This window comes from Arvicanthis niloticus, chromosome 28, assembly GCF_011762505.2.
Source record: "Arvicanthis niloticus isolate mArvNil1 chromosome 28, mArvNil1.pat.X, whole genome shotgun sequence".
Taxonomy (NCBI): Eukaryota; Metazoa; Chordata; class Mammalia; order Rodentia; family Muridae; genus Arvicanthis; species Arvicanthis niloticus.
In genome coordinates, this window is record NC_133436.1 from 16,582,220 (window position 1) to 16,605,698 (window position 23,479).

A 23,479-nucleotide genomic window follows, 5' to 3' on the forward strand; every position below is an offset into this window, starting at 1 on the left:
AAATACCACCCATAATGCAAAGGCTGGTAATTAACTTAATACTAAACGTAAAAGTATCACCTATACACTTAACAAAATAGGCTGGAAGCAGTGAGCACATGTACTTATCAAACCATATCAGAAACTAGGTCTGAGGATTTATCTCACCCTCACCTGGACCCTGAAAGAGACCACCTAACCCTGCAATGGTCAAGTCCTCCACAAACTTGCCATCTGTCTGTCTGTGTGTCAAGGACCCTCAGGCAGAGGACTCCTGCAGCTCCATCCACACCGCTAATGTCTCCTCCTTGTGTCACTGTCTGACAGCTCACCTGCTGCTCCATGCTACTGTGGGTCTGCATCTCTCCTGCTGGATCCTGGGGTCCTGCACCTCACCTCTGCAGGTCACTCAGTCCTGAGGCCTGGTGCAGCCCTGCAGCCCTGCAGCCCTGCAGCTCTCCACTAGCTCCCTTGACAGCTCCTCTAACCACCTGCATTGAGTCTGTCTGAGTGACTAGAATCCCTCTGTCTCTGCCTCCAGTCTGGTCTCTTTGAACTCTAATGGCAACTTGTTCACTCTTTAATGCCATTCTGTGATCCAGGAACATATGATAACTGTATGGTGTATAATATGGATCTGAGGGTTTATACAGTTAATTAAGACTGGAGTAAAAGAGCCCATATTGACCACATACCAGTTGCCAAAGGTACTTAGTAATTACAGCCAAGGCATTGGATGGAGCTGGTAAATTAAGATACACATGTGAGCAGTTGTTTTCCTGGCATAGCTCACTCACTCAGGATTTCACTCACAGTATTATAACCATCCAGGGAGTAAACAGACCATTGGCAAAGAACTTGGAAATACACAGATATTTTTCAAACAAGTGAAATGTCTGATGAGAGAAAATTCAGCATACTTCCCAAACCCTGATCAACAGAGACTAAGCTTGCTCAACTGGCACAGGGCCTGTCTCACACCACAGTGTAACTGCACACTGTTCAGGGTGAGATCTGAATAGCGTGTTAGGAACAGGGGAGCCTTCCATCCAGCCTCTCAGGAGGAGTGGGTTAGCAAGAATTAATTATAAAAGAGAAAAAAATGAGCAAACTTTAGATCACACATCTATGATTATATATAAGATCGTTATAAAATTATACTGTACTACAAATTTATACTGTTCCAAAAAAATTAAGAGAACTGTTAGTTTCAGTACCAAAAAAAATGAGTAACAGACTAAGGAAAATACATATGAAAAAGATAGACTCTGGACAAAACCACAGATAGTGACTTCTTCAGAGGCAATATTCCTAATATGGAATGGTGGTTTTTAATACTAGTTACAAGATATTACCCAGCCTCATCTTCAGGGCCAGTTTTATATTTTTATTTGAGTAGATAAGAGGGAAACATCTCACATCTTCTTAGATAACAAAGTTTTTTTTAAGCACCATTGTTCATTCAACCACTGGCCTGAGGTGCCAGGGTTGGTATGATTCACTGTCTACTTGAAGGATGTATTATGAGGAATTGGGTCAGACTCCAAGCAATAAACTCTGGGTATTAAAAGTGGATATTTTGATTTTATTTTCATGGGAGGGACTCTTTGAATCTACACTTCTGCCTTGAAAGATGAGTAGATTGTGTCATAGATAGATGATGCAGATGCTTCCTTTTGGAATGACTGTATTGCTAAGAATGGGGTATTGAGAGCCCTGTGTGGAACTTCTGGGCTTTTGTAGGTTCATAAGACCATAAAAGTTTAGAAGTGATTACCTACATTTTGGAGAGGGAAAGGACAGTTGTTGCATGAGGTTGGAGGTCAGACACTGACATCACTCAGATGTCAAGTGGTCCTGGTGCTGACAGATAAGTGTTGGTGTAGATGGTAGTGATGGATAGCCCTGCCACAACACTATCTCAATCTTAGTGGCTTCTAATCTAGAAGATAGAAATAGTACTGTAAGATTAAGTGAGACCAGCCAAAAACATCACAGAATTAAAACCAGAAATATGTTATGAGCAGGAATAAAGAATTATAACTCACAGTAATTATTAAAGGGAGAAACTACCCTTTGGTGGTTTCAGGACAGACAGGACATATGACAATAGTGACTGAGGAGGAGAAATCCCAGAAATGTAGAAGTAAGGGCTTCATAACCTGACATAAGAACCTCAGATTAAATCCTGTTGTAATTCAGGCTTCTTGTTTTTCTGAAAGGTATAAAACCCTGAACACAGCAAACCTCCCTATGTTTTATGTTTTATAAAGAGGGTTCAGATGAGCAATGTTATCAAGTCTTACATTGGTTAATGTGGCTTTTCACACCCTGCTTCAATAACCTGGTGACATTGCTTGTATAATGTTGATATTTTCTTTCTTCTTCACAAATTTAAGATGCTTCAGTATGTTAGATTTTCTTGTATATTATGAATTAAAAGACATTTGAACTAAGCTTGCATATTTTCTTATTTACTTATCAGTAAACTTATACCCTTTGAGGAAAGAACATTATTATGTAAACATTACCACACAGCATCTGAACTTGGAACATAAATATATCAATCAAAGACACAGGCTAAAACTGAACCAGGCCACAAAAGGCCACACACACACACACACACACACACACACACACACACACCATTGCATATGTGAAAAGGAGTTCTCAGGAAGACCTCAACCCACAAAAGTTAAGTAAATCTTCAGAGATGTGACATGCTGGAATAGGACAGGTCCCAAGATATATTGTCTTGAGTCATCTTTAGCCCACTTAGGACTCATTCTTTGCCTACACCAGTTGGTGCCGTAACATTATTCTGACTATTCAGTGTATCCTTAGAATGTATGAACAAACCCTCTAGATTCCCCCTAACCAAAAGCTAAGAATTCTATCAGATAATATCTGAGGATCAGAGTCAAGATTTCCCAGCGTTGCTATAATCCATCTGTTTGATGTATCCACCAATGCATTTGAAAGATTATTGACTTACGATTTTCACTGTGTCATTACAATACAAAGTTCATAAAATTTCTGCTACATAAGATTATAGCTAACCTAAATCTGTGGTCACTCAAATAGCCTGGTGATGGTCTTTCATTTTTGCCTACAGAACAAAGGATCTCATACAACTTTGAGGGAAGGTTTCTTCTCTTTACACATAGAAGCACTCTCAGCACTTTAAAAGAAAACATGAAGCTCCATACCATGATTAGTTTTCATCAGAGTGCACCCTGAATAAGGACAAGGTGGAAGATGGGTGTCTGAGGCACAGAGTTCACACAAAACCTTGGCAGGGTCACAGAAAGGCAAAAAATGAAAAGTGAAGCCTTTTCCGGTGACAAGTTAGAGACGAAAACCCCTGTGGTATTGGCAGGAAGTGTCTGAGGGGCAGAAGACAGTTTCTAGTTGTTTCCCAACTTAGTGTACAGCATTCTTCAGCAGGGTGAGGGAAAGCCCACATCCAGGCACGGGAAGGATTATATGAGAGGGCCCTGCAGGCTGAGGCTGAAAGGGGAGGGAGAAAAAACAAAGGGAGGCCAGAGGGTGGAAACTGTACAGAAGTGTCAAGCAGAGGCCCAAGGATGGTGGCAAAGAAGCCAGAGTTTGAGCAGGGTTTAGTGGGAAGATCTGCTGGGGTCACAGGTCAGGACTCTCACACCCGAGGGTCCTGTCACACAGCCAAGAAGGCTGAGCTAAATATAGAATCCTTGCCTGAATCAGGATCAGAGAGGTGTGACTGAGGATAGAGCTGATGTGCCATCAGTGAGGCAGTGTTCTCAGTGTGAGAATGGGTCCAAAAGAAAAAAAAATGTGTTGCAATAAAAATAAGTGTTTTCTTTGGGAATGACTGAACATCAGCTCTAGCCAGTTCTTGAAAATATACTCTGTGGTGAGTTAGAAAGCACTATGGCCAAGAGACAGAGTTGGTCCCACCCAACATACAACACTGAGCCTGAAAGTGCCCACTGGGATGCCAGACCTGGGCTCTCCACCATTGCTCACAAACCACGCCTCCTTTCTGGGCATCTTAAGAGAAGAACCCTCCTGGACCGCAGCATGGAAACTCAGCTTCACTGCAGAGATGAACTGAGCAGATGGTTTGGCAGATTGACAATCAAGCAGGTCCTCTGGACACTTGCAACCTGAAACAAACCACAGCTCACTTCTGAGGCTGTGCTGGAGAGTTTTATGTCAACTTCATACAAGAGGGACTTATCACAGTGGAGTGAGCTTCAACTGAGAAAATGCATTTACAATATTGAGTTGGAGGCACTCCTATAGTGCATTTCCTAATTTAATGATTGATGTGGAAGAGCCCAGCCCACTATTGGTCAGGTCCCCACTGGAATGGTGGTCCTAGACTCTATAACAAAGCAAACTGGGTTAGCAATGGGGTGCAAGCCAGAAAGCAACACCCTTCTGTGGCCCCTGTTTCAGTTTCTGCTTGAGGTCCTGTCCTGACTTCCTTTAGTAATGGAGTATGATTCAGAAGTCTAAGCCAAATATAAATTTTAATTCTGAATTGCTTTTGGTCACGGTGTTTCATCACAGCAATAGTAACCCTAACTAGGACAGAAATTGGTACAGGACTGTAGGGTATTGCCGCTACAGACCGGATGATGTATTGTGGACAGGATTGTGGGAGAGCTTTGAGACTTTGGGCTAGAAACATCCCTGAGTGTTGAGCGCTCAGTGAGCTTTTCTGTAATAGCTCGGAAGAGAAGGATATGGAGAGCATCTCAGACAATGGAGGTCTGGCTTCTGAAGGTTCAGAGGGAAGCCAAAACTAATAAATCATTTAAACAAAGAGTCTGTGCTGTCTGGACAGCAGGAGCTGAAGAATCTGCTGCTGCAGTTAACGGGGAGACCAGAATAAGTAAATTAAACCTTTGCTTTGCTGGAACAATGGGTGTTGTCACTGAGGTGGGGATTGAATCATCAGCTATTATCAGCTGCTTGAAGCCAGCAGGTCCAGGTGAGAGGAGAGAGAGGCCTTGCTACTGCCCGTCTCTTCCGGGCTGAGTGGGATGGTGAGTGTTGAGGGCCCAAACAAACACACCCAGCTGGAACTCAACTTCAATGTAACAACCTCTTGTTTATATAAACTCGCGGAGCATTAGGGAGGAAGAGTTTTGGAAGGGTGAGATGGTGTAGGGTTTGGGAGGGGTAATGGAGGGTATGGGGTGACTGACAGGGTCAGTTGCAAAACTCTATATCATTAACAGCTGAGCAGAGGCAGGGCCAAACAGGTCCTGTTGAGTCATCCCAGTACAGAAGTGACTAATACAGGTCTCAAACTCAGAGCCAGGCTCAGGTTTGTCCACAAGGCCCAAGCCGGGGCTGAAATGGGGTCCAAAAAGCTGCGATTAAGAAGAGACCAACATCATTGAGAGGAAAACTTCAAGGAAGGATTTCCTGAGACTTAGCACACAAAAGCTGTGCTCTGGACATGGCCGAGATGTTACCTTGTGCTGGCAGCTGAACCTGGTCCTGTGTAAGGGTCTCCCAGTATGGCTGGAAGCATGGAGGGGTCACACAGAGCAGCTGGGGCTCAGCACTATGAAAGGACAGGAGAGGCCACTGGTGAGGGTGCAGCATCAGGAGCTGTCAATACCTCAACATTGAAGAAGTCAAGAAGAGAAGCTGAGGCATCATGAAAGAGCCCAAAAGAGGCTATAGGTGAGAGAGCAGCCCAGTTGCAGCAAGAGACACCAGCAATTTGGAGATGCCAGTACTATGGGATGACCAGCAAGAACTGCCTCTGCAGTGTAGGAGAGTCAACTGGAGCCTGGAAGACAAGCTGTATGCTATGTGGGTCAGAGCTGGAGAAGTGACTCAAGACATTTGGAGGCTCTAAAAGCCTGTGAGTGGGCCCTGGCCACTGGGTACTGAGTTATTCACAGTTGGAGTGTGGTTTAGCTTTGTTCAGAGTATGATGATGATCTGGTTCTTTCCTCTTGAAATAAAAAAAAAGTATTTAACTTCATTTTTATCTTTACAGAAGCCCAGAGTTGGAGCTATTTAAATTTTAAAAGATAATTTTTACAATTAACTCCATCTGAAGCTAAAATGTATAAGTATAATACAGTAAATCATGCTATATTAACTAAACTTTTTAAGTCATTTGAATTTTTTAAAAAGATAGTTTTGTTTTTAACAAACTAGATTTTTACAGAGACAGAGCTTTTAAAATGTTTGTATGGGACTTTTAAAGTCATTTGTGTTTTGTATTGTACCATGTGTTTAATATTAATTGTGCCATGTTATTGTGCCATGTTGGGGATAAATGAGAAAGGTTCTGATTGAAAAGTGTTATATCAAAATAAATAAATGTGTTGTGTATGTGTGTCAAGTTGACTAGGGTTCAGTTGTGCTGGTAACTTTTATGTCAAGTTAACACAAGCTAGAGTTTTATCCCTAATTTTCTTTGGGTCATGGGATTTTACCATAGCATTAATAACTTTAACTAAAGGGAACTAGGACTCACTATGCTACAGAGTAAAACTCTGATTAACCACAGCTCCTTACATCAGGATATCTGTCCAGAAATGAAAATGGCAGACATAAATGCTGTCCACCAGGCATTTCCTCCCTACCATGCTGAAGAACTGCAAAAAGTGTCAAATAGAAAAGAGAGAGGGAATGGGGAAATTCTCACAGTATGTTCAGGCTTTTTGCGAATGAATGAATGCTGTTCTCCTTCCACCACAGGAGGGCACATATTAAGAATAAATCAGCATATAACCCTGGCAGAGAGGTCTGAGAGTCAGGCCTTAGCTTACATCCTGATCTACCCTTACCTCTGAAAAATGGAGGTGGTCCAGACTCTGATCTAGAGGTCTTTGGTTCTCCTGCAAAGTCTCCTCAGCCAGAAATCTTCAGCTGCCAATGGACTTCTCTAACAACCACTGCAAGCAACAGAGGAAAGGGAGGAAGGCAAGAGGAATTTCCCAACTAGGCCTCCAAAGTTTTGTCCCAGGAGAACGAGGCCAAAGCATGGGCAAATGTATTTCCAGACCCACATGTTTATCACCCCAGCCAAGGGTCCAGAAACACCTCCCAGGAACAAGAAGAAAGCATGTGAGAGCAAGATGGGGTGGAATGATGGGAAACGCGATTTTTCCAGCCATGACATCACTGTGCCACTTTTGAATTCTCAGCAGCTTTGAGAACTTGCATGATCCCTGCACAAGAGTAGGCTTGTCGATCATCCCTCTGTAGAGGGAGAGGGGCTCATGAAGCATTAGAGATCTCTGGGGATATGTCTGCAGTTAATGATGCTGGAGGGGGAGACACATTTTTCTCAATGATGTAGCCACTCTCAAATTGTCCATAATCCTGTACTTCGCCCTCACCTACACTTGTGTAAGGCTCATTACATGACTGAGACACACATGAGAACACACAGAGGTGAAAGCAGAGCAGGAGTTCCTGAACGGGAACGGAACTAGTGGGAGTGGAAAGGAGATGCTAATGCGAGGGTTAGTATGTCTAAAATATATTTTCTATTTATATGAAAATGTCATAGTGAAACAAATTATTTTGATGCCTTTCTCTTTAAATGGCCGCATGCCACAGGCACCCACATGGAAAGGATAGACCAATCTGGATGTATTCATGCTCATCTCTGTTCTTTCTGGAAAATCCTGGTGGAGGCAGTTAGTTGAGCATATTGACTAGTGTGGAGTTACCCAGGAGCCCAATTCTATGACCTCTGTGCGACTCAGATCATGAACCACAAAGGCTTGTGTCCTGACACACACACACACAAAATGATTTTGAGGGTTCAGACTGTTTGTAAAGCATCAATGTAAAGTCTGACAAGGTATAAATATAAATATAGATATAAATATAGACAGAGACAGACAGACAGACAGACAGACAGACAGACAGAGACAGAGAGAAGAAAAAAAAATACCCAACCAAGTTCATACAGAATAATTAAAATCTCCAAATAGTCAAATTATTTCTTAATTATTTGTTTATTTTACTGTATAGATATGACTGTTTTGCTCATCTGAATGTCTGTTAACCATGGTCTTGTGAATGATTGTGAGCAGTCATGTGATGCTTGGAAATGAACCCAGATCTTGTTTAAGAATGAGTGTTCTTCATGGCTGAGTCATCCCTCCAGCTGCATCCAAAGTAGTCTGAGAATGAGCACAGCAGCATAGATAACATTTCTTGGTTTCAAAATACATATAACTACAGTAATCAAGATAACATGGCATAACATAAACACTGATCAATGATGTAACAGAACAGGGAGCCCAGAAGCCAGGATTAAGTAGTACGGGAAGGAAAAGCTCTTCCATAAATACTGCTGGAAACACTGAGTAACATCATGCAAAAGGCTAAACCTGAATCTTACAGTGCATGTCATTCAAAAGCAAGCTCAAATAGACTGAAGATTTAAGTATAAAATCTGACATTGTGAAACGACTGTAAAAACTATAAAGAAAATGTTTTGATATTTATCCTCATAATAACATTTAAAAATTCATTGAAAATGCACAGATAACGACAGCAAAAATGAAAACATCAGACTTTAAAGGTCGAGGAAAAGATATCAATGGAGTGCCAAGGGTAGTGTTTCACACCTTTACTCTCTGCATTCCAGAGGCAAAGGCAGGGAGATCTCTCTAAGTTCGAGACCAGCTGTTAATGGCAAGTAGAACCAGCCCAAGAGCAAGAAGTGTGATGCAGTCAACAAAGCTGAAAGTGGAGGGACAATATGAACCCCATTTGTCTCCATTTTGAGAACCAGGCCGTAAGCACCAGGAATAGACCACGAGTCCCAGAAACTAGGTCAAAAGACACCAGCTCTAGAAACCGACCATAAAATCCAGAATAAATCATAAAATTCTCTCCCAAAGAACAACCTGGGGAACAACCACAAAATGGGGAAATATCATCTCCAAATGGACCATCTGCCCTGTTTCATCACGTGGTTGAACATTTGTGATATAGGAATGCAGACCACTGGCCACATATGACTGAACATTTATGACATAGAAATGTAGACCACTGATCACCTGTGACCACGCCCCCCCCAGCACCCACCAATGAAATTTTAGATTCCTATTCCTTCTAGAGCATTTCCCCAGTTCCCTATAAGAAGGCCTGAGTGCCTTTGTCTGGGGTGGCCATTTTGGAGAATGGTTGAAACACCCCCCTCCCCATGCTGAATATTTCTGAAGAATAAATGCTCTTTGTTTTTGCATACTATCTGAATCTGAGGTCTTCAGCGATTTTCACACCCTTACCAAAGAAGTTGGAGACTTAAGAGTGCTTTGACAACGGGCGTAGAGATATGAGTTTGTCTAGGTGGTTTTCGGTCTTGCTTTAGCCCAGTACTTCCTCGTCGTACTACGGATGCTCTATTTTGGAATGTTAATGTGTATCCTGTGCCATTGTATGTGATCTGCTTTTGATTTTGATTTTATGAAGGGTTACGGTTAGAAAAAAATTACATGAGTCTCTAAAAGGACTTTGGACCTTTAAACAGGGTTGAGACAGATGGATAGATTATGGAGACTTTTGAAGTTGGACTGAATGCATTTCTGTATTATATTATGGCTACAAGCCCATTGGGGCCTGGTAGTAGAATGTGGTGATTTGAATGAAAATGGCTCCCCATAGGCCCATAAGAATAGGTCACCATTGTCTTGTTTGTGTGTCTATTTTTTTTGGGGGGGGGTTGTCAGGAGGGGTGAGCTTTAAGGGTTTCAAAGCTCAAGCTAGGCTCAGTGTCACTCTCTCTTCCTGCTGACTGCCAATCCAGATGTAGAATTCTCAACTATATCTCTAACACCATGTCTGTCCGCATGCCACCATGCTCCCCGATATGATGATAGTGGAATAAACCTCTAAAATGAAAGCCAGCCCCAATTAAATGTTTTCCTTTAAAGGAGTGGTTTTGATGTCTCTTGACAGCAACAAAAACCCTAATGAAGACAAAAATAGGTAATGGGACTGAGACTGGTTTTATGCTGTGATTGTCCTGACCATGCTTTTCTTTGGAGGACTGTGGACCTTGGGACTGTGAGTTAGGAAAACAGTGGAATGCTTTGAGTGAACTTTAATGGACCATCCTAGGAGGATCGTGGAAGACAGTGATGCTGAGGGTTATTTGAACTGTGCAGGCCTGCTAAAGAATTTTCAGAGGAGAATAATACTCATATGTGAACTAAAGACTGTTCTTAAGATATTGTGGTCAAGACTGTGGCTTTCAGAAGAGCTGAAAAGTTTCAGAAGAAAAAAATTATAGCAGGAAGGTGAGACAGGGGCTAGAGGCAATGGAAACTTGGGGTGGCTAACCAGAATCCCCACTGAGGCCCTCAAACTGTTGCAGGAAGCATAACCAGAGTCCCTGAGGCCAGATACCCCAGGCCTACTGTGTTCCAGACTGTCTTCCCAGCATGCTCTGAGACTTCTAATTTCCCTTCAACCTTCTTTGACCTTCACAATGCACTTTGCCTGCAGATCACAGAAGAAGCCCCCAAGGACAAGGAACCACACTCTCCCACTTTCCTCTTCATCTCTTTATCTTCCTCCTCCTCCTCCTCCTCCTCCTCCTCCTCCTCCTCCTCCTCCTCCTCCTCCTCCTCCTCCTCCTCTTCCTCCTCCTCCTCCTCCTCTTTTCTTTCTCATTGTATATCCAGGTTGACTCCCAGCATGTACCAGTCCTATATACCAGCTTTCTAAGAGTCGAGATTTCAGGCAGAGGTCACCACCCAGTGCTTTACCTTCTACTTCATATACTGAACTAGCACCCAGTTCACAATCCTTATCTAACATTGCAACATCCTCCGACCCAGGAAGATGGTGTAACCACCTCCTCAACCAGTTGACACCACATGCCCCTCCCTGAGGACACACGCTATGATATCCATCCGATCTCACATGTATGAGGCTAAATTTAAAACACATAGGAGGCTGCCAGTGGTTCTCAGTGGGTGTAAGTGTTAGGATAAGGTGGTAGTATAAGATGTTTATTAGGAACTAACTGGAGACCGAAAGGCCATCTTAGAGTGCAGACATGAGAGAGAATGAGAAACACTGAGACAGAGACAGAGAAAGACAGAAAGTGACAGAGACAGAGAGAAAGAGACAGAGAAAGAATAAAGACAGAGAGAACAACCAACACAGAGAATGAGGGAGAGAGAAACAGAGAGAGAAAGAGAGACAGAAAGAGATATCAAGACAAAGGGTGGAGAGAGAAAGAGGTTGACTTGGGGTGTCTGGGGCCTTTTATGTGCCACACCTAGCACAACTGGCAGTGGCAGGTGATGACCTAAGCTGCTGCTGGGTCCCCTTGGACAGGCCAGTGGAAATGCCTGATTGCTAACATTCCTCAGTTTTGTTTATTATAAAAAATGACTAACTAAGAAAGGGGTAGGCATAAGGCAAGAATGAAGTCACCAAGCTCTTTAGACAGCTTCCTGTTGTCTGGGTGTGACAGCATCTTGAGGGAAACAAGAAAACTGGGATGGTGGCCAAATCCTAGGAGAGCTGACTTTTTCCCTCAATGTCTAGTTTCTGTGAGACTGCTGGGAGCTAGCAAAGTGCAGACGTAGCTGAAACAGTCTGGACCAGCTGGGGCTAGCTGCTCTGCTTTAAGTGGCACTGGATACAGACTTTTGAGGAAACACCTGGACCTGGCAGGTTCCTGGAACAGATAGAGTGAGATAAAGATGGAGATAGAGATAGAGAGATAGAGAGACAGAGACTGAAGGGACTGAGATAGCAGAATAAACTCCATTCTGTTCTTAAGACTCTATTCTAAGTTAACTTGCCCTTAAAGAGGTATGGCCCCCTCCCTTGAGGTCTGAGAAAAATCATGAAATATCCCTGGCAATTGCAAAATAGCCACAGCAGCTGCAGCTGGCTGATAACAACAGAGTGGGCTAAGAAAACTCAAGTCTTTCCCAGGTCAAGATGCTCCTTTTTGATACGTGCTCCCTCCTTGTAGTTTAACCAGGTGTTGGAAACCAATTAGCAGCCATTTTCCTGCATGAAAACGCATACAATCTTTCTGACAGTCCGAGAAAGTAAATCTCTATTCTGAATTCAGTTCTGTTTCTAGTTAAAGAGGAAAATGCTAAAGGAGCCTTGTTTAGCATATGGAAGTCCGGTCCTTTGGGCAATCCCCTCTGGCTTAGAAAGAAAATTGTGATGGGAACTCTCCCCTCAGTCCTCCCATGTTAAATTGAGATGCCAATAGTGGGGAACCTGATATTCTGTTTCTGCCTCTCATGAGAGTCACGATTTATTTTCATTAATTTATTTATTCATTCACTTTACAACCTGATTGCAGTCCCCACCTCCTGTTGTGGTAAATATTATTTTGGGGGTTTAACCCCACTTAGACCATATAGACCTTTATATTTGTATTAAACTTAGAAGCATAAAGCTGGGTAGATATCAACCCTCTATTTTGTTTACCTGCTATTTTGTCTACTTCCCTGTCAATAATAACCTGGAGATATCATTTGCCTTGTTCTTCCTGGACCACTCCTACTTTAAAACAAAGGAGGAGGCTGTACTGTAGCTCTTCCTAAAGTAATCTGGCTCCCCAGGGAGCTCTTATCCAATGCAAGGAACCTCAAGCAGCCAACACACTGGAAGCCCCAGGAGGCCAGAGGGCAGACCAGGTAGCCTGACAAGCAGGAGAGATGCAAGTGAAGCCCATTCTGCCTTGTCCATTGCCTTTTCTGATCCATAGCTCGCTCCCCACCCCACTGAATTCTAGTAAGAAGAGGACAAGGCCTTCTTCCGAAATGTGAGATCCAACTGGATAGTGGATCTTGCCAGAATCAAGATTATCCTGCCTGCTGCACTCAGATATCTTGTTTGTGCACCAGCTGTGCCAGACCACCCATCTGGGTGCCACCAGATGGACTGAATTACTGTCTTCCAGGTACCAGATTCTGCATCTCAGAGAGGTGTCTGCCCAGGCTGCCTCTCAATGTCTTTCTTGCACACAGGTAAACCTAAGGTCCCCTCTGTTCATCTAAGGTGACTAGGACCTGATAAGAAATGGGTACTCAACTTCGCAAATGAAGATGCCTCACTCCTGGTATAAATATCTGTTAGTGTCTCTTGACAAATTCTCATAATGGATAGAAGCCTTTGCTGCTTAGACTATCTTTAAGGCAAAGCATGCCAGGAAGTGTTGACGACCCAGATTATGCTTGAACAACAAATCATCTGTAGTGCCTCTTGATATGTTTTGTAAAACACAATGTGATGCAACAGAAGAGGGTACCTTAGTAGACCCATGCTGAGGCATCCCCTCCTCCCACCCCCCCAAAGGTATCACTCATAAGGTAGGTCTCTTAATAAAATTAAGTTTATTTGTGTAAGGAACAAGATGTAAAACGATATCATGGATGAATGTAACTATGGAAACCAACTCTAAGTGTGTGTGTGCGTGGGTGTGAAAGTTATGTATGAACGCCTTGATTGTGATTGGCTTAGATCAGCTTAAATAATCAGCTCTGGCCACTGCAATGCACTCTGTCCCGGAGTCCACCGACTGAGATGCTGGTCACTGAATGAGATGAGCCAGCACCACAGACCTAGCTCCAGCTGAACCTGAAAGCAGAAGGACACATCTCGAACTTTACCTGAAGTGCTGCCTCAGAGCCAGGATAGGACATCTGGCCAGACCGGAGGTTAGTGAAGTGTGTGTGTGTGTGTGTGTGTGTGTGTGTGTGTGTGTGTGTGTGTGTGTGTGTACATGAATGGGATCCCATTTAGCTATTTATTTGTTTCTTGCTACTTATGAATAAACAAGCCTCCAAGTCTGAGGCTCCCTTCTGGCCATTGACCTCAGTCCCGATTCTTGACAATTTAGGACCTGGGAAGGGTGTCTGGGAAGGGAATAGAGGCAGAGAAAGACAGGGGGCAGAGAAAGACAGAAAGAGAGAAGAGAGAGTAATAATATACCCTAAATAATTATAAGGTGATTGTTTATGCATTTAAGCCAGAGCCATGTGTAAATTTTTTCTTTTAAGTGTATTTACCATGAAAGTTAAGCACTCATTTAAGCACTGACTTAAGAGCAGAAGAGAACGTCACCCATAGAATGAATGACTAATAGCTTAGAAAATTCAGTCAGCACATTATTAAGCACTTCTGTGTATAATATTGAGAGCCACTGAGGCTATTTCCATGCCCTGTGTAAAAGTGTCCACAGATACCAGATCATGCATGGGCTGTTAATTGTTTAAAGTAGGAACAGAGAATATTTTTTAAAACAAAAAGGGTCTTTATCATCAGTGTTGTAAAGGAAGAGAGAAAAGGCAGTCTCTTAGGTCAAGTATAATGAGGTAATGCCCTTGTGGAGTCACAGTGAAGCAAGGGTCCCCGAATGGAGAGCCCCCATCGTTGTCATAATCACATTTATGTCCTAAGGTAATTCAACAGTCTAAATTTATTCTTTTTCTTTTTATGAAAATTTAAAATGGGGGTGTTCAAAGGACTAAACGAAGGGTCTTGAAATCCTAATTGCAATTGTCCTTGTAGTAAAAGATGGGCCTTTTTAAAATATTTCTCCAGGAAGAGTTCAGTGATCAATCCAAGGGAGGAAGGGGACATAGGAACAGGATGAAAACAGAACAAAACAAAACCCTAAGTGCTAAGGCTTGGAACCATCCCCTCCACTCCTTGGAAATCCTGAGTCCTGTGCCTAGAGCAATAGGGTACATGCTACCTCTTAATCAGGGTGCAACCAAAAAAACCTATAGGAGTTTGAGCTTCTGTCTGTCTGGTTGGTATGAAGTTAGGGAAGAAGCACAGACCTAGAACACCCACCTATACCTGTTGTATTTTATAAAGAGATAAGGGAAGAAATATGTTTGTTGGTTGCGCAGTAGGTGTGGGGAAAGGGGACACCTCTGGATGCTGAGGCATCTCTTCCCCCTGAGGGACCAGCCACAGGGTGGTATAGTTTAGAATAGTTTATTAAGGGCATGAAAAGGAGAGCTGAGGGGGAGTAGAGACAGGGAAAGGCAGAGAGAGAGAGACAGAGAGAGAGAGAGAGGGAAGGGGAGGGAGAGGAAAAGAGAGAGAGGGAGAGGGAGAGAGAGGGAGGAGAGGGAGAGAGACTGAGGCTGGGTTGGGAATGGGGAGAGAGAGAGGAGAAGGGGCAAGGGGACAGAGTGAGAGCAAGAAGGCAAGAGAGCAAGAGAGGAAGAGAAGAGGGGGCAAGCAGCCTCTTTTATAGTGAGTCAGACATATTGCCAGGTAACTGTGTGGCAGAACCTAGACAAAATGCTAACAATGGCTGGCTCCTTCTCCTCTGGTAAGACGCCAGAGGGGAGCTGCATAAGTTTGCAGTGAGTGCTGCGTGTTGGGCATAGTCTGAACTTAAACACTTCTGATTCGCGACCCGCAGAGGCACCAGCTCTAGGGACTGACTTTCTTCTTTTCTTGATTCTGTTGCCAACTGACGCTGGGGCACAACTGCAGGTGAGTGAGATAAAAGGGACCGCGGGCTATGGGAACGTTGTCCTCACCACTCAGTCCATAGTTTTGGCCTCTGTGCTGCGACAGAAGGTGACTGGGAAATCGGTCTGTAGGGAGGGAGGACCAGAGCCACAATGCCCGGGGCGATCTCCGAAGAAAAGTAAGGCAATGTGGACTAAGAACTTGCATGGATGGGGCACTGAAAAGCCTGAATTCACAGCCCAGGTGCCTGAACTTTCGAGATTCTTTGAGCGGGGTCCTCTGTGGGGCGGTCCTGAAGAATTTCCTATTCTCTCCGCAGCTCCGGTAGCTGGGTCTTAGGAAGGAATGAGAGCAACCACCACTCTGAAATGTTTAGTTCTGCTGATGTATCTGGGAACTGTTGGTGAGTTACTAGGATTTGTTTTTAATTTCTTTTTTTATTGGGTATTTTATTTATTGACATTTCAAATGTCATCCTCTTTCCCGGTTCCCCCTCCGTAAACCCCATATCCCATCCTTCCTCCCCCTGCTTTTATGAGGATGCTCTCCTACCCACCCACTCCCGCCTCCTCGCCCTGGCATTCCCCTACACTGAGGCATAGAGCTTTCACAGAACCTCTCCTCCCATTGATGCAGGACAAGGGCATCCTCTGTGGGGGAGGGGGACACCAGGCTTCTGAGTCTGAAAGGTCACAGACTTAAGTCCAAGACTTAAGTCTGAACTTCCTGTCCCTCACCATGCTCCTTCAGCAACCTTTTTGGCAGATTGACAAAGTTAGGGGGAAAATTACTGGGGGTGGGGGGCAGAAAAGGGTTACAGGACTTGGGAGGGCGAGGTAGTGGAGGGGAGTGGCTAGTGTCGCCCTCATTCCCACTGGGATCATCTGAAGTGCTGGCTACCTTGCAGACCGCTCCAGGAAGCAGTTTCAGACAGCTCCCCCGACCCCACCCCCCGACCCCACCCCCCACCCCCACCCCGATCTAAGACGTGCTATGCTCTGAGGAAAGCCTCCGCCCTCACACACCAGGAATCTTCACAACCCTGGTCCATTCTGGGACCTCTTTGCCTTTAGACTTTCTTTTCAACGTTCTCATTGTGCCCCCCCCCTTCCCGGAAAAGTCCAACAGATGCAGCCTAGCACAAAGCCCCCACACCAAGCATGCATCCACCTTCTTTTTGTTTTTCCTTTTTTTTTTTGGGGGGGGGGGTTGGATTTTTTGTGTGTGTGTGTTTGTTGTTGATGTTTGTTTTAAGCCAAGATTTCACACCACACAGTACACACTGTAGCATTTGCTACAATCCCTTCTCTCCCTCCCTTGGTCTATCAAGTTCTGGGATTACAGGTTTGAGACACCAGCCTCAGCCTAAATTCTCAAGTGATACTTAAACCACCAGCCAGCTCAGCTCCCTTCCCTGCCCATCTAGCCTTCCCCACTTTCCCATCCACAGAATGCCTTTCAGGCGCTTGTCCACCAGGGGGCGTTTGTGCTCATGCCTGAAGACACTTCAGCCTATCAGGGGCTGAAAAGCCTTGTCCTCTGTGGAGGACCCTGGCAATGGCACTGGGTGGGGACCTATGGAAGCTTCTGCCCTGTTCCCAAGACCATGTAGTCTTCAATCTGTGGAGATGGCATCAGATAATGGTGTCCATTAAGCAAAACTGGGTTTGGTTTTTTTTCTGTAAATGGGAACCCTCTAAATATTTTCAAGCTGGCAAGTCTTGCTTTATCTGTCCCCTTATAAAATACTCAATTCTGCATTTGGTGTGACAGCAGCAGAAGACAAGAAGCTGATAAGTGAGTAGCAGATTTGTCCTCTAACCCAGATTAGGGTATTTCCCGTGTACCAGTATTGGTACCCATCCCCAAGGATGTCTTCAGGAGTACTGTGAAAGCTGCATCTTTCCCAGAAAACAGTGGGTTCTATGCTACCCTGTCAGAGAGATTCTGAGTGCTAGAAAACCATGACTCCTATGGACCCCTGCTCCCACTTTGGACCTCACCTGCATGTTTCTCTCACAGGTACAGACTCTCTAAGTTGCAACTTCACTGTCATGTATCGTGCCTCATCTGGACAGTGCTCAGTGGATGGAAAGTCTTTCTTTCATTTTGATTATGAAAAACAGAAGGGAAATGCCACTGAGGTGTGTGCTGATTTGCGCCAAAGCCTGAAAGACACTTTTGATAAGATGACAAACCTGGAGTCAGAGCAATTCAAGGGTAAGTGTGAGACAGAATGCAAAGACAGAGACTGTAAATAAGAACGAGGAAGAACAGAGCTCACGTAGGAACGGGGTTGTGGATGCATCTGCATTAAAGAGCTGACTATTGACCCAACCTTGAGGTACCTGGTACCCAGTGTGTAACAGACAGCAAGCCAGGGAGGAAAGAATACAGATCCTAAGTGTGCAGAGAAAGACTGGATCATTGAGGAGGTGATGGTTCTATAAAGGGTGGAAGATGATATCATTGTGTGTCATTTGCAGGTAATCACCCCTTGCAGGTCACCATACAATCTCAATATAATCAAGGAGAATTCAAAGATGGACTCTGGACCTTAATCGTCGATGAACAGTATTCCTTCTACTTTTATCCAAAAAACATGACCTGGAGAGAGAGTCATCCTGGTGCCAACAGGACCATGAGCCAATGGGAGAACGACAAGGAACTATCCCAAAATCTTAGGACACTCTCCAGGGGAGATTTCAGTCACTGTCTCAAGAAACTGACACACTCCAAAGAAATGCCAGGTAAGTAGTTAGGTAGGTTATTACAGGGAAACGTCCACAGGGTGGGAAAGGCATAGCAATTCTCTTTAAAAGGCTGATGACTTCCTTATATGGATGTGAGCATGTGTACACAATGGAAAATTTGCTCGACTGGGTGAGTAGTTCATTGGTGGTCTTCCTGTCTTCGGATCAAGTGATGGCCATGAAGATTTCTCTTTGTCATCCAACCTGCCTGTCTTTCTCATTTCCTATTAACCAGTGGTCCAGGCTCTACATGGCCTGCTAATGAGCCTCAAGTCTGTGTGCATCACTGTAAACTTCCAGCCTTCTCATCCACAGGCATAGCTGCCCTTCCACCAACTCCAAGATCACATTTGAAGGTTTCATTATCTTCTCCTGGCACAATTAAACACCACCAATGATGCCAACTTCCATAAAGTTCTAACCACAGTAAACATGGCACATTGTCTGATGGTTCTATACACCATTGCTTTCTTTGGTAGTGAAATAAACTCTGTAAGGTCATCTCACACACTAGCTGTTGCACAGCAAATGGGGTGGTTCCCTGTGTGCTGCTGAATTACCTGAGGACCCGGAAGCTAAGGTGAGATTTGCTCAGATCTGGGGTCTGGTTAAAGACTCAACTTGTATTTTCATTTTAGCCCTGCCAACCACGACTGCAGATGTGGAGAAGACTTCATCTAAGGCATACAAGCTCAACCCCTCAGTTGTGTTGAGAGTGATAATGCTTATCTGCATGTTTGCTGGGGGAAATGCTTTTCAATGACAGGTACTGGGGACAGTGTTGGAAGTGGAGGCAGGTGGGTGAGGACTGAGGCAGCAGGAGTGAGTGAGTTCCAGGAGTCTCTGGTCCCTCGGCCGCAGATTCTTACTGAGAAAGAAGGCAGGAGACTCAGAGTTCATGTCACCTGCTGGCAATAGCTTGTGCATGCCCAGCCTTGGCAGGAGAGGAATTTGTCAGAGACCAGTGGAAATGCCAAGGGAACACGGCAGGTGCCCGACCAGAGCAGATTTGTAACTATGAGGGTCCCAGGCTGCAGAGGTGGCGCCAGCAGGGACATATAAGAAGAACATGGTAGTTCCTTTAACGGGTAGAGGGAAGAGGATTCCATCCCAAAGACCAAGAAAATGAAGATAGAAACTGGGAGATGGACACTTGCTGACCCAGGTTTTATTCAAAACACACAAATGGCAGCTCACAACCACTCCAGTTCCAGGAGGTCCAGCCCCTTCTCCACAGATAGAAGGTATTCATACAGCCTCCTTGCAGACATGCAGGCTAACACTGCTAAACACAACATAGAAACAAACAAAGCAGCAGCAGCCGGAGCAGTGTCCCACTGGGGACAGGTGACACTGAGCTGCTGCTGGAGTCCACTGCTCCCACCTGGACTGCCCTGATGGATAAGGTGAGACAGGGACAGCCACACCCACAGCTGTGTGCCACTCTCAGATGTTGAGAGTTTTAGAATGAAGGGAGGGATGTCTGGAACCCCATTCAAGGCATGGACAACCAGGACCCAGACTCCTCTCTGGATAGGGATTCTCCAAGTTCCTCCTGCCTCTCCCTTAAGCCCTGAGTCAGGGAGCAGAGCTAGTTATTACTACATTAACCCACCCCCACCCCCATGCTCTGCAGCAGGGCCTGGGACTGACTCTGGAATGTGAGGAAGGAGAGAAGAAGGCAGTAGAGGCTCCAAGGATGTAGAATCCAGGAGAGATGGAAGGAGGGAATGAATGACCCTCAGGGAGAGCAGTTGGGGTGCTGATGACTGGTACAGTCACCCAGGAGAACTGACCCAGGCTGTCCTCAGACCCTTCATATGATGTGTTTCATTGTTGTAGGTGAAGATGCTGCAGAGAAAGATGTGAGACTTCATCTGGTGCAGGCACCGCCCCTTTCCTCCCCAAGCACATCAGTCATCATGCTGCTGATACAATGTTTCAAGGTCTTTCCACTCTGTGCTGGTCACTGTGGCCCTTGCTAATCATGGGCTACTTTTTCTCTGGGCAATTTGCCCATACCATGGAATTACTTGATCTAGAGATTAGGGGAAAACACAGTTATGAATCCATACAAAGCACAAGAAACAGCAAAACCAGATCTCCTTAGTTGGAGTGTAAAGTTTTTTACTCCTGTGTATATAACTCATTAATGTCTACAAGACAGACTAGCAGGAGCCTGTACAAGGTGCTATTCTTTTCACTATCTATGAAAGATAGAAATATGTGCTATTTTATATGACTATATATGATAGAAACAAACTACTTTATACCATAAAGTGATAGTTTATAATATTATTACTATCATAGATTAGTTTGGGTGATACGCACTAAGTAGTCCAGCCATGGCCATGTGCACACTGGAGTGGCAGAAAACTTGGATCTCTCTCTGTCTGACAGGCTGGCTGCCCCTGCAGTGGCAATCTGGCAGTGAAAGCTGGAAGGTCCTGGGCAGATGTCACTACTGAGTCCATACCCTCTGACACAGGTTCTGGGTCAGCGCTGCTCTTCACTGTGCTGAGGGAAGCTTCTCTGTGCACATGCAGAAGCTGTGGCGGAGGAGGGTGAACTCATGATTGTTGTCTCTCACATCCCCATGGATACTTTTGCACAAGTGCACTAGCATTCACACATCCTAAAAGTGTAGAGGTTGTAGAGTGTATAGTTCACTTGTTGAAACACCTATTGTTTTGAAGCAGGGTCTCACTCTGCACAGCAGGCCGGGCTGGAACTCACAGAAATCCACCGACCTTTACCTTGCCTGCATGAGGCTTAAAGGTGTGTGCCGCCATGCCTGCCTGACCATTGGATTTTAAGCTCTAATGCTCTGCTACTAAAGTTAGCTGTTAGAGTTTTAAAATTGCCTATTTCATACAGATGCTCAGGTTTCTGGGAATGGGTGCTGTCTGTTAATTTGTAAACTTTACCAGCATAGAGTAGATGGGCACTATTAATGTATCTGAGCCATCACTAAAGGAAACCTGCAACAACTAAGTATAGGAAACAGAAATTGAGAACTGTTTGCTTAGTAGAGGTCAGTGGTAACTACAACTTTTCCCCAGACCTTAGCACAACTGACTCCATGATGGAAGTGTTATTCAGGCTGTTAAATTCAGCACATAGACAACACGACCAGCCAAAATGAACACATAGACCTAATCCATCAAAGTCCATACTTCTGAGAATGTCTCTAATTGCAATAACTTTGCTTTTTGGCTTTTGTAGTTCTGCTTCTGGCTAACTGTTCCTGTTAACTGGTGTATGTCAACCAAGAACATGGTTTTTGTGTTTAAAAGCTCTTCCTGCGAAAGGCTCCACTCTACACTGGAATTCCAAACATTTAGAGTAATCGGAGTCAACGAATGAAGACTTTCTATTGGGCTTAAACACCTTTGGTGGGGGAGTTAGGTAGTGCAGGATGCACGGAGGGAAACTGCAGTCAGGAAAAATAGTAAAGTAATTAATTAATTTAAAAAAAAATGACTGAGCAGTCTTTTCTGCTGAATTCCCCTGGAAGAGAAATGTCCATCCTCTAATATTCTTTTTTTTTATTAGAAATTTTATTTACACTTCAGATGCCATCCCCTTGCCCCATTCCCCCCTTAGAAAATCTCTATCCCATGCCCCCTTTTCCTTTTTGCATTTATACATTTTTTTAAAAAATGTTAATCATAGGCTTTATAAGTTTGGTATTGTTCAATCAGAATCCTCTAATATTCTTACTAGAAGGTTCTAAGCATAGGATCTGGATGTCTAATTACTCATGTAATGTCTTTAAAGTGATCCCTTTCTATTCAGATGTTTGTAAACTTTCTTCATGTGACCAGTTTACAGGTGTTCAGGTTTCCATGAGTGGGTGCTGTCTGTATTATAAAGTTGCTACTTGAAATCTTCAGAATATTTTCAAAGTATCCTCTTGTAATTATATTACTTTACAAGGTTTGTGGGGCTTCTCTTTCATTTGTGATCACATAGCTGTAGTATTCTTCTGTCCTTTACTCAATCTGTATAATGACCTGTGAAATTCAATAAACTTTGGAAAGAACTTTGTTTCCGTTGAATTTCTTTATTGTTTATCTTCCATATTTCATTCTTGCTGAGATGCATCCCACCTTCCTTGCTTTACATTTGGTGTGCATATCACTGCTTATCCATGTGCCATTTGTTTTCTTTCATACATGTTGATTAGAAATGTGTGGTTGGATGAGCTTGGGGACTCATGCCTTTGATCCCAGCATTCTGGAGGCAGAGACAGGCAGATGTCTGAGTTAGAGGAACCTCTGTGGTCTACACAGAGAGTTCCAGTGCAGGCAGGAGTATTAGACACTTTATCTTGAAAAACCAAAGCAGAAAGAAAGGAAGAAGCAATGTGCTGTTTGTGGTCAAAGTTTAGAGAATGTGTCTGCAGAATACAAATGGCACATCTATGTCCTATCCCCTGCCCCTGAGACTCAGGAGCCATCATGAGAAGGAACGCCTGATCCCCTGTTTACAGTAGTCAGTTTTCCATCATTCACTTAAAGAATTATTGTTATTTTACATGTTCTCATCTTCAGTGTTCATTTTTGTTATCAGTTTATGTGTGCACATATGTACGAGCAGCATGCCATGCAGTGATGGCAGAAGCCAGACAGACATCTGAGCCCCTAGAACTGGAGGTACAGAGAGCTGAGAGCCACACTGTCACTGCTGAGAACTGAACCTAGGTCCTCTGGAAGAGCATCCAGTGATCTTAACCACTGGACCATCTCTCCAGTCCCTAAAATATTGTTTTTTTACAAAGACAAAGAGTTGGGAGGTGGCAAGAGTGGATCTGGAGAGAGTGAGGGGAAAGTGAGGGCCATGAATATGGTCAACCTCCATGTACACAGGCATGATGAACTCAATGAACAAAAAGACTGAATTTAAAAATGTCTTGTTTGAATTTAGCAGCCCACAGCCAGACTTCATGCAGAAAATGAGGGACCTTGGACCATTCAACCCTAAACTGGATATCTCCAACGAATCCCTCCTCTCTGAGAGGTTAAGTAATCTTTCTAGCCCCAAATTCAAAAGTCTCCCATGCCTATTCCTTCCCAAACCAACAAAGTCAGGTTATCACAGTTACCATGTTCATGACAGGACTAAACTTGTTAAAGGAATCAAATAAGTAATCAAGACATTTAGAAAGTAATTGAAAATGCACAAATTTGTGTCAATCAAATTAAGCCATTTGGTGATATAAATATAATTGATCATGCTGTCAACAACTCAAGAACAGAGACTAAGCTTGCTCCGTTGACCCA

At 44.0% G+C, this 23,479-nt stretch overlaps 1 protein-coding gene across 2 annotated transcripts; it reads left to right on the top strand.

The window, feature by feature from the left end:
• The first annotated feature begins 15,756 nt into the window (after positions 1-15,756).
• On the top strand, positions 15,757-22,214 carry LOC143440122 (histocompatibility antigen 60c-like). Of its 2 annotated transcripts, XM_076926794.1 has the most exons (5): positions 15,757-15,844; positions 17,464-17,661; positions 17,928-18,191; positions 18,833-18,960; positions 20,037-22,214. In XM_076926794.1, exons 1-4 carry the CDS (start codon positions 15,787-15,789, stop codon positions 18,955-18,957), a joined length of 645 nt encoding a protein of 214 aa, XP_076782909.1. In that variant the 5' UTR covers positions 15,757-15,786; the 3' UTR covers positions 18,958-18,960; positions 20,037-22,214. The 2 variants fall into 2 exon arrangements, with proteins under 2 accessions (XP_076782909.1, XP_076782908.1); XM_076926793.1 differs by having other exon boundaries at positions 18,833-22,214.
• The last annotated feature ends 1,265 nt before the right edge of the window (positions 22,215-23,479 follow it).

Coding starts and splice junctions, on each gene's coding strand:
- LOC143440122 (XM_076926793.1), top strand. CDS start 15,787: ATGAGAGCAACCACCACTCTGAAATGTTTAGTTCTGCTGATGTATCTG. Junction 17,662..17,927: donor GGAGTCAGAGCAATTCAAGG/GTAAGTGTGAGA, acceptor TGTCATTTGCAG/GTAATCACCCCTTGCAGGTC. Junction 18,192..18,832: donor ACACTCCAAAGAAATGCCAG/GTAAGTAGTTAG, acceptor TTTTCATTTTAG/CCCTGCCAACCACGACTGCA.